The sequence below is a fragment of the Humulus lupulus genome, chromosome 2 (assembly GCF_963169125.1).
Source record: "Humulus lupulus chromosome 2, drHumLupu1.1, whole genome shotgun sequence".
In the NCBI taxonomy this organism is placed as follows: Eukaryota; Viridiplantae; Streptophyta; class Magnoliopsida; order Rosales; family Cannabaceae; genus Humulus; species Humulus lupulus.
Window position 1 is genome coordinate 73,386,569 of NC_084794.1, and position 12,011 is coordinate 73,398,579.

The 12,011-nt window shown below is 36.8% G+C and overlaps 1 protein-coding gene across 1 annotated transcript; it reads right to left on the reverse strand.

The window, feature by feature from the left end:
- Positions 1-10,408: 10,408 nt before the first annotated feature.
- On the reverse strand, positions 10,409-11,652 carry LOC133814403 (uncharacterized). Its single transcript, XM_062247368.1, has 2 exons — positions 11,343-11,652; positions 10,409-10,887 (listed from the first exon to the last, which is right to left on the reverse strand). The coding sequence occupies exons 1-2, from the start codon at positions 11,650-11,652 to the stop codon at positions 10,409-10,411; spliced, it is 789 nt and encodes a 262-aa protein (XP_062103352.1).
- Positions 11,653-12,011: the final 359 nt, after the last annotated feature.

Consider the following 12,011-nt stretch of genomic DNA (forward strand, 5'->3'; position numbering starts at 1 on the left):
ATCATGTTTACGAGCCGTTGGTATGTGGCTCCAGCATTCTTGAGCCCGAATGGCATGACATTATAGCAGTATAGCCCTTTATCTGTGATGAAGCTCATATGTTCTTGGTCGGGGGCATGCATGGGAATCTGGTTATATCCAGAATAGGCATCCATGAACGACATCAGGCCGTGCCCCGCCGTGGCATCCACGAGCTGGTCAATCCTTGGTAACGGAAAACAGTCTTTTGGGCAAGCTTTGTTGAGATCTGAGTAGTCAATACAGGTTCTCCACGTCCCATTGGGCTTTGGGACCAACACCGGATTGGCTACTCAGTCAGGGTAAAAGGCATCCCTAATGAATCGGTTTACCTTCAACCTGTCAACCTCCTCCTTTAGCGCCTTCTTTCTGTCTTCGTCCAGCTGTCTTCGCTTTTGTTGCTTTGGGGGAAAGCTTTTGTCTATGTTTAGAGCGTGGCTTGCTACATTCGGGCTTATCCCTACCATGTCTGAGTGTGACCACGCAAAGACATCCTGGTTTTTCTTCAAAAAACAAATTAATTGCTATTTTGTCTCGTCTTGGAGGTGTTTTCCGACCTTCACCTTCTTCGAGAGATTAGTTTCCTCGAGCTGAATTTCTTCGAGCTCCTCTAAAGGTTCGAGGTCAACTTTCTCCTCAATCCTCGGATCAATCTCCTCGTCAATTTCTAAAAACGTTCCGTCTTTGTTTTGTATGATAACGAGTGCTTGAGCGTTCGTTTGTTTCTTTCCCCTCAAGGAGATGCTATAGCATTCCCTCCCTGCCAATTGGTCTCCTTTTAATGTCCCGACTCCGCTAGGGGTCGGGAACTTAAGGGCCAGATGCCTTACTGATGAAACTGCCCCCAGCCCGACTAGGGCGGGTCTCCCGAGCAGCACATTGTAGGCAGATGGTAAGTCTACTACCACGAACTCCATTATCTTGGTCACCGAGACTGGATAGTCTCCCAAGGTCACGGGGAGCTCAATGGATCCCATACAGGCAGTTCCTTCTCCTGAAAAGCTGTACAAAGTGGTTGCACATGCTTTCAGGTCACGAAGGGAGAGTCCCATCTTCTCGATGGTTGCTTTATAAAGGATGTTGACTGAGCTCCCATTATCTATGAGAACTCGGTGGACCCTTTTATTGGCCAACTGAAGAGTAATGACCAGCGAATCATGATGAGGGAACTGAACATGGGAGGCGTCTTCCTCGATGAAGGTTATTGGTTGTGTTTCAATCCTCTGGCTTTTTGGTGCCCTAGGTTCGGGTTCATAAGAAGACCCGTCCCCTGTCTTCAACTCGTTAACATACCTCTTTTAGGCATTCCTGCCCCCTCCTGCGAGATGTGGCCCTCCCGAGATGGTTATTACATCCTCTCCATCTATTGGCGGGGGCCTATCGTCTTCCCGAGCTCAGGAGTTATTGTTTTGTGTCGTCGGAGACGCGGCTACTCTCTGGCTCGCGGACGTCTGACCAGTACTCTGGTTTTTGACATATTGCCGGAAGTAACCTCTCGAGATCAACCCTTCGATCTCGTCGTTCAGTTGTCGACATTCATCGGTTGTATGTCCGGTGTCTCTGTGGAACCGACAATATTTACTGGAATCCCTCTTGGATTTTTGATTTCTCATCGGGTCTGGGCGCCTAAAGGGGACCTGGTTTTCATTAGCCAGGTATATGTTCTCCCGACACTCATTGAGCTCGGTGTATACTCTATACACGGAGAAATACCTCTCCCCTTTCTTTTTCTTTCCTCCCTCAGCTTCGGGGTTACTTCCTTCGTTCTTTTTTCTCTTGGAGGGGTTCTCCGTGGCAGGCTTTGGAGCTGCTGGGTCCGCCGAGGTTGAGGCAGAGTTGATGTTTATCGTTGTAGTTTCGGACTGGGGTGTCGCTTTGAGCGTCGACCTCGCTTCCTCTACATTGACAAACCTCTGCGCTCGTCTGTTAAACTCGGTTATTGACCTTACCGGTTTCCCTTGCATGTCATCCCAAAGGGCACTTCCCGGTAATACACCAGCTCGGATAGCCATTAGGTGCCCACTGTCATCTACGTCCCGAGCTCGGGCTACTTCCAGATTAAATCTTGTTAGGTAACTTTTTAGTGTTTTGCCCGGCTGTTGTCGGACGTTAGTTAAGGTGGATGCCTCTAGTCTGACCCCCATCATTGCTCTGAACTGCTTCTTAAAGTCTTTAGACAACTGCTCCCAAGAAGTTATTGAGTGTCTCTTATATTTTTCGAACCAACTTTTGGTAGGTCCTGCCAATGATGTTGGAAACAACATGCACCGGAGCTCGTAGCCCACGTTACTGGCTCTCATGATAGTGTTGAATGTGCTCAGGTGACTACACGGGTCGGTTTTTCCTTCAAACGTTGGGACGTGAGGGATCTGAAACCCTTGAGGAAATTGAGTGTTGGAAATATGGGGAGCAAACGGCTCGAGCTCCTCGTCAGAGTCCTCATATCGACCATTTCCTCGTTCATTCTTTAAAAGCCTAAAGGCTCTTTCGAGCTGAAAGATTCTTTCTTGGACTGGGTCAGTAGGAGGTACTGTCTGGAATTGATTGTCATCGATCGTGATTCCAGGCTCGCGTCTCCGCGAGGGATCTCTACGCCTATTCAAGCGAACCCTCAGGTCCGGATTTGTTTGATCTCCATTACCCCGACTCTGGTTCAGATGATTTCGCAGGTCGGGACGATTCTTGCGGCTTCCAGTTTCATTACGACCTCGGTCATGTTTACTGACGGACCTGGTATCTCCGGACTCATCACTGGTGAAACTCATTGCTCGGTTATTTCGTGATGGATTCTTCCCACGTCGCCTCGTCTCCACCGTGCGAGACCGAGACGTTTGACTTTTCTCAGATGGAGCGCCTCTTCGCTCCTGGAAAGTCTCCCTGTTTTCTTGTCTTTCCCCCGCACGCCCTTCATCCTGACCTCGAACGGGCTGAGCATTCCTGCAGGGGGGCGAAGGATATCTTATGGGTGACGGAGGGAACCGTATAGGCGACGGTGGCTGCCACCCTTGTCGTGGCCTAGAGGGTCCAGAATTTTCCTGAGATGGGTCAGTCGCATTTGGTGCGCTCCCAGGTACCTGAGTCCGAGCCTCTGCAGGGGTTCGGTTATTCTCAGCTCCCGCAGGCACTTCCATAGGAGGGTTAGCCGGGGCCCGAGCCCGAGTACTCCTCTGGGGCCTAGGTGGAGCGGATGGCTCTGCTGGTGCCGGAGGTTGAGTCGGCCTCCTTGTGGCAGCATCCTTTCATGGACGCCCGCGGGACCTCCGGGTAGGAACATGCACGTCCCTTGGAGGAGGGACTTGGTTTTCGCACGGAGGCGGGGCCTGAGCCACCTGCGCCTCTGCGGCTATCCTTGTCAACTCCTCATTTCGTTTGTTGGCCTCTGCCAACAGCTGCTTCAGTTGCCGATTTTCAAGTTCCACAATAGGAACGTACCGCTCCGGATTGTAGTACATATCCTCATCCCTTGGTGGAGGAGGTGGTCCCCGGGAATCAGAAGACCCACTTCTCTCTTCAACATCCGGATTCTCCATTGGCTGTTTTCCAGGACGTCTTGGGTAATTTTCTTCAGGTGTGTTCTGATTGTTTGTGGCCATGATTTTCTCAAGGATGAATGCTTAAGGCTCTCAATGAAAGCACCAAACTGTTGACGTCGTTTTTCGTCAACAGTGAAAGGAGAGCACGTAAACAATAACTGATAATGGCCAATTAAAATATGACAATACAAACACACGATTTTTACATGGTTCAGCAGTTAAATCTGCCTAGTCCACGAGTCTCTGTTATTAAACTCAAGATTATCTCTGAAAATTCTTAAGCATGAATTCTTCAGAGTTTTCTCTCAAGGTTCAGAATTTCGGTCCATTACAATGGTGCATAACCTCTCTATTTATAGAGAATGCTGCAGAATACTATTCCACATATTTTGGGTAGTTACTCTTTTTGTGTAAATAAAATAAATGGCTTTAAATGCCTATAATCAAATATAAAAGGAAACGTCCCCTGAAGACCAAGGGGCGTATAACTAATCAAATAATATCCCATGATATTATGGGATTTACAACAATAAATGCAGACTGCGTCTCTTGTGGATAACACTTGTGGATATTCAAAGCCATAATCATGTCTCTCTAAGACCTTAGTCCCTCAGATTTCTCATCAGCTTTCGAGCTAATGACATCTCCCGATGTCACATGTCTTTCGAGATCGTATGCGCGTCAGGGCTCGGAACCCCCGCCCGAGGTCATTCCTGAAGATAGATGCATCTCGGAAGCTACCTTTCGAGATCGTAAATATTTCGAGGTCACCACAATCGAGATCGTCTCAGTTTTGCAAGCTTGATATTTAATCCTGGAGCATACTTCAAACTGTACGAGTTCATTCGCCGCGAATCCAGCTTTCGAGGTCACATTTAACATGGCTCGAAAACTGGGTACAACACAAAAAATAATAAACGTGTTTGATCATTTTTATTTTTTGTTTAACAATGAGTTGTTGATTTGAAGAAGAGAATAAAAAAAGAAAGGAAAAATTGAAAACTGTTTAAAAAAAAATTTGAAAGTGAAAAAATTCTATTTTCAAAATTTAATAAATTTTAATTAAAATTTAAAAAAAAATAAATAAAAATAGAGTTACCAAACACATTTTTTATTTATTTGTCAAATTTTTAATTAATTAAATAAAAAATTATTTTTTTAAGTGTTACCAAACAACACCAATATTAGTTAAATAATAATTTTGATATTTTATTAAATATTTTTTCTTTGAAATTTATTATTATTATCATTATTTATTTTTATAAATATGATTATAACATATAGTTAAATCAACTTATACAAATATATATGGATTATATACTTAAATTATATATGTGTATGTAACATATTTAACAAAAGTAAAAATTCTGACTAAAAGTTTAAATTATACAATATATATATCAATTACAAATTATGAAAATTGAAATATATATCTTTAGTATAAAATTATATTCAATTAAGTACAATTTTTTAAGTATTATTGATATTTTATTGTACTTTGTTCTACACAATATATATAGTAATACATATTATTTATTTGTTTAATTTGTATATAAGGGTAATTTAATAAAAAAAATTATAATTTAGAATAAAAATAATAATTTGGCACATACTTAAATTAGTGCCAAATTTTGCACAAAATATAGCACGAGCTAAATTTGGTATACCAATCAATTTTATTTTTTATTTATTATATTGTCACTAATTATTATAATTACTCATTAATCATTGTTGACGTAGTTTTTCATCAACTAAAATAAATGAGCAATTAAGCAGAAATGGTTGTTTAAGAAAAATAAAGATGAACAAGGATTTTTACGTGGTTCAGTAATTAAATCTACCTAGTCATCGAGTCACTTTTATTGATATGATCTGTCTTAAAGCTAAAAGCAATTTCATAGAGCTTCAATATAGTATTTGTGCATCCTAATAAATGACTAATCTCAAGTATTTATAGACGGGTTACTCTTCCCCACAATTTTAGGGGGAAGTTACATAAAAATCTACATTTGAATTACAAATTAATCAGTTAGCAACAAAAATATCTAAACCGATCCCTTAATGTAAGAACGCGCCCTAATCTATTACTTTATAAAAACGTCGCTCATCACACATGTATTAGAAAAATACCATTTTAAGGAAAAGTTCAGTGGGGCCTTGATAAAACATGCAATTTGGGCCCATTAGTTTGAAATAAAATATTATGTCTTTATGCAGTATTTGGAAATAAAAATAAACAAAATAAGTCCCACTGACGAAATTTGAAAAAATAATCCATAACATAAGTTTCTTAATTATCCTTAGCGCTCATCTTGATCGTTATTCGATCATAGGACACCCCGCGTCACACATGCCTAGATGTCGGAACCTCACACATCCATGTGTGCCAACAATAATCATATTGCCTACCTAAAATGGGGAAAGTACACGGGTGAGCTAAAAGCCCGGTAAGTAAATGGGTGAGCATGTTTGTATCGTAAACTCATGGCGAAACATAACATATTCATACTCATAAATCATAGTCATAATCATAATCATACATCGTAATCATACATCATAACCATACATCATGTGATCATGGCACCCCTATTGTCCATGTCACATCATGAGGTAACCAGCAAAAACATAAACTGGTAAAACCTCCTCTATGAGGTAAATGAGGTCTCAGGTCATCGAATAACCTCGGCGTGTCCGCCCTATGAGTTACATCATATCCTTAGTAACTCATTTGTTGTATTGCGTTCAGTACGCTAGCAAACTACTGCTTTTACATACAACATACAAGCAAGCATAACAACAATTCATATCATATAGTAATAACGCATACTTTTCATAACACTTGGCTTATTATAACATATGATTTCCATAACACTTTATCTCTTGCAACATAACAAGCCATACCTTTCATAACATAAAGAAAATTCTAACTAACTTCCTTACCTCAAGTCCAAGCAAAACAAATTGTAGGTACTTCACAACTAGCCTAAAATCACAATCAAACATTCGTCTTAAAATCATGTAAGATTACACATGCCCAACATACATACCCCACGTGTGCATGGACTATGCACACGTGACACAAGTTACACTACACTACAAACATTCAATAATTTCACATAAAATCATAAAGGAATAACTTCAAGTCTACTAGTGAATCCTTACCCTTTGTTTGTTAAGGAAGAAAAGTGGGAGGATGGAAAGATTTTGAAGGAAAAGTGGGGAGAAGTAAAAAAATAGAGTAGTTTGGTAAGAGATAATATAGAGAACCTAGAAAGAAAATTGGAAAGAAAAAAATGAGTGGGGCCATACCAAATATTTTCTCTCCAAATTGGAGAGAAATGTGAGGAGAAAACGTGTTACTTTTGTAGTTGATGATAATATAACCAAATTAACCTTCAAAGGTTGAGTAATGTAAGGGTAAAAGTGTCAAAATATTTTTTTCTTTTCTGAATTTCAATTAAAATAATAACTAAATAAATAAATTAGTTTTTTCTATTTTCCTTTCTCTTCTTCTACCAAATGTGTAGGAGAGTAAATATATTTACTTTATTTCCTTTTACTTTTCTTTCCCTTATATTTTTTCTCTCCTCCTTATTTTCTATCCACTCTACCAAACATAGGCTTAATGTTTGCAAACCAAGAATCATATACTTAATTAAACGTCGTATAATTGAATGTAAAATTTAGCTTGCATGTAACATGCATACGTGCGATGGTTCTTAAAACTTGCGTTGAAGTTGATAATATTTACTCATTTGTTTTCTTGTCAACTTCACAAAAATTCAGCAAGCATAAAATAAATTGTCAATTTGATTATTACTACTTTATTCTTTTAAGTCATACATTTTCCATTCATAAATTTTATTCAAAAATTTAATTTACTAAAATAGTTCTTTAGCTTTAATTGTATAAAAATTTCATTTATTATTTAATAACAATTAGAACCTCACAACAAATTTTGTAGTTACTTATAAAATAACTAATTTGGCATGATTAATTTATTTCACAAAAATTCTTTTTATCTAAGCAAATAAAATCAATATTAAAATGTGTATTAATTTTTAAAAAAATAACTTTTCTAGATCACAAAATTTTACAATTATGTCATAAATATATAAAAGTTGGAAAAATTCAACTACATTCGCATATATTAAATAAATTATTTGGTCACCTTTTAAAAAAATCATTTTACTTAATTATTTGTAAATAAAAAACTGCATAAATATATATGATAAAAATACCCATTAAAGTATAGAAAAATCACATTTATCATATGTAAATATTAAGACATATATTTTAATTTAAAGAGATTTTTCCATGAATCTAAATAAAAATCAGCATGCATGTCATCACATTAATTTTAAGGCATGAGTTTTCAAAACATATTTTTACAATCTTTTTTTTTAAAAAAAAAAACAATCTTCCATGATACTAAACAATATTTTAGCAAGCAATACATATTCATAACTCACAAACTTTATATTAAACCATTTTAACAAATTAATCTAGTATGCTTGTATACCTTCATGGATTTAACAACACCAAAATTAAGTTATTCTATACCACATAAAACACTCAATGCTGAATTTCTATATAGCATAATACATAAAAGACTACAAACTTGACATGCTCATAATCAATATTTTAAAGGGTTTATGCTTTTTTAGACCCTGTGTTTTGCCTCATTATCTGTTTGGACCCTGTGTTTTGACAAATTACTTTTTAGACCCTGTGTTTTCTAAAATAGTTCAAATATGCCTCTAAATCTGATTATGATAAAAGTTTTTTGAACTAAAATCACAAATAATTCATCAAACTAACAACTCAGAACAAAAATATAGTCATTCTGCCTAAGAACTGTGTTGTTATATTCAATTTTTTATTTATCAAAATCAAATTTAGGGGCCTATTTGAATCATTTTATAAAACACAAGGTCCAAAAAATAATTTGTCAAAACACAGGTAATGAGGCAAAACACAAGGTCTAAAAAGGTATAAACCCTATTTTTAAAAAAATAATAAAGAATACACAAACACCAATACAACCCTAATGCGCATTCTATCATCATCTTTGCATATTCTTACATAAATCATTAGAATCAAGATATCAATGACAATTCTAACATGCTCCATATTACAATAGTATTACAACAAATCTTTCATGCTCATAATTAAATAAAACCAAGGAATCCTAAACCTAATATGCCATAACTGAAACCCCTATATACCATAACAACTCCATGAATCACAATTTCCACATAGTTTATCATCGCACCCAAAACTCATACCCTAACATGCTTCTTAATGATAAATATACAGTATAAACATCATATTTCACATATTCCAAATTTACATAACATACTCCAAATCAATAAGCATGCTCATCAAAATTCAAAGAAACATATGAAACCCTAAAACATACCCTATGCTGAAACATACATCAAAATATTCTAGTTTCCATAATTTAATTAAAAACCTAATCATATTTCTAATAAAGATCTCATAACCAAGGTTTTGAAAGGAGAAATCACGAGGCGAAGTGTTTTCTCTTAGTACCGCGAGGCGTAAGCCTCGAGGCGCAACGAGGCGTACGCCTCAACTATAAGAACAAATAAAATTTTAAAAATATTATAAAATTCATAAAATATCCTAAAATTCATGAAATTTCATAAAATGCATAGAATTCATAACAAACAACACATAAGTCCATATCAAAGTCATAAAAGTACTAGTTATAAGTCTTAAAATCATAGATAAAATGCATTAAATCTCCAAGAACTCATCACTTTCTTCATCATCACTCTCATGAAATTGTATAGCTCGACCATCATCTCCATCTTCACTGTCATTTTCTCCTCCTTTAAATTCATCTTCCTCATCCAAATTCACTTCAATTGGTGCTTGATTTCTTTTCCTCTTCCTCGGTGCTAAAATTTCGCCCTCATCCTCAATCTCAATTTCCCCACCAACTTTGATTGCTCTACTATCACCATCCTCTTCATAATTTGGATTGGCTACCCATTCATCATCAGAAGACACATTTTCAAAAATCAAAGGATCATCTTCCTCTCTTCGTGATTGTTTCTTAAAAAAATTGTGCTTCAACTTTTTGTTGTACATAATGTACACCAAACTATTCATATTTTTTGTGCTCAGACAACTTCTTCTCTTTGTGTACACTTGATTGAATGTACTCCAATTACGTTCACATGCCGATGCTGAACAAGTAAGACCTAGAACTCTTGTTGCAAATGACTTGAGTTCTGGAACTTCATCTCCAAAGTTGTCCCACCATTCAACTATACAAAATTAAAGACATGAAAAAAGAAGCAAAGTAATGAATAATTTATTTTATAATATTAATATAAACTATAATAAAACAAAAAATGAGGTAAAAGTTTAAGTATTCACCAAGTGGACGTGTTAAGTATGATGTTAAGGATGATCTGAAGCCAAACAATCCTCGCTTGTATTTATACTCATCAAGTTAGGCATCGACCTTCACATATGTTTCTTAGTCCTTGATGAGTTTATCCATGCACTTATACAAACCAGTTTTAATCTCTGGATGCTCAGAAACATTGGGACTCCATCTGAATCGAGGATTCAAGTAATATGCAGTTGCATGCAAGTCACGATGCAATTGAAACTCCCACTTTTGATCAATGATATCCCAAATCTCCTTATATGAAGACACGTCTCCATCTAAGTTTTTTGCTATCTTTTCTTTTGCCTCATTTCTAGCACCATAAATAAATCTCATTGCTGGGGTCCTCTCACCATCAACTATTCTTAAAACATTCACAAGGGGCTTTGTGGTTTTAATGGAGTAAACCACACTAGGCCAAAATGTATTATCATTCATTATGATTTTTTTTCATAGCTTTCCCTTCAGGTTTCTTTGCCCATGCACAACTTGACCATTCTTTTGAAACGAACATCATTTGTAGTGGTTGCTTCAATTGATGCATACTTTCTAAAGTTAGAAAGGCAGTGGCGAATCGTGTGACAGCTGGTTGAAGAATATCTTTCTTTGCAAATTTTCTTGTTAAACTCAACACCCATTGATGGTTATGGATGAAATTGCTAACTCTCCTTGCTTTAAGAAAAGCATTTTTATGTTGTGGCAATTCTCCAATTTTCTCAAGCATCAAATCAATACAATGAGCAGCACACGAAGTCCAATACAAACTTTTTCTCTTCTCCATTAATAATCTTCCAGCTACCTTGTATGCACTTGCATTATCAGTGATCACCTGAATGACAATATCTTCTCCAATTTCTTCAACAACACCATCAAGTAATTCAAACAATTTTTGTGCATCTTTTACACAATCTGATGCATCAATAGTTTTAAAAAAAAAACAGTCCCATAGGGATTGATAACTAGAAAATTGATCAGACTCCTATTTCTCATATCTGACCAACCATCTGATAATAATGAAACCCTTGTTCGTTTCCATGTTGCTTTGATCTCATTCACAATTTCGGATGTTGTCTTCTCTTCTTCTTTTAGTATCCAAGTCCTCATTTCATGCATTGTAGGAGCTTTCAATCCTCAACCATAATTCCCAACCGAACGCAACATGTTGAAATATGATGGGCTTCTTGCACAATTAAATGGGATCCCATTCTCAAAAAAGAATCTCCCAATATCTAAACAAACTTGATTTCGATGCTCTTTAGCACTCATTGGAGTCATTTTTGTGGCAGCAGTCTTTTTTTTCATTTTCATCATCTTCTTTATTCTCCATAATTCGATCCATAGGCCCTCTATACCTCAAGAACTACCGCTAGGACAAGAATTCACGCCCTCCAAAGGAGTGCCACTACCACAACCACTAGGTCCATCACCAAAGTAGGATCCACAATCCACCGCCTCATCAAACTTTCGTTGAGAAATAAATTTTGTATTTTCATAGTCTTTCAAATATTGACTTATCTCATCCTTGACTTCTTTAGGTACTTTAGGACATGGTTTTACATCTTTGTCTGTGCAAGCAAGATGTTCTTTCACTCTCTTCATCCCTCCCTTAATATCCTTACTACAAAAATTACACTTTAAATACTTGTATCCTTTTTTTCTACCTTTTTCCGGCATTTCTATTTCAACACTATACTTCCAAGCAGGATCTTTTCTACTCATCCCTTCCCAACTTAAATTCAGCAACTAAAAGCATAAAATAAAATAAAAATTCAGCAACTTTAAAACGAAAAATAAGAGAATTGAAAAACAAAAAATAGAGAAGATTGAAGAAATTATTTACCTCTCTAAAACAATTAACACTAGCCTAGTGGTTGGCTGGTAGCTGCCTTGACTACGAGAAAAAGAGGTGAAAAAAAATGAGCTAATGAGTGAGGAGAGAGCTTCTTGCATGAAAAGGAGAGAAATGAAGAGTGTGAGGGAGAGCTGAGATGAGATGATGGAAAGATGCTGCTGTGAAGCTGGAGAAAGGGGAG

Coding starts and splice junctions, on each gene's coding strand:
- LOC133814403 (XM_062247368.1), bottom strand. CDS start 11,652: ATGCCGGAAAAAGGTAGAAAAAAAGGATACAAGTATTTAAAGTGTAAT. Junction 10,888..11,342: donor CGTGAATTCTTGTCCTAGCG/GTAGTTCTTGAG, acceptor TTGATGCATCAG/ATTGTGTAAAAGATGCACAA.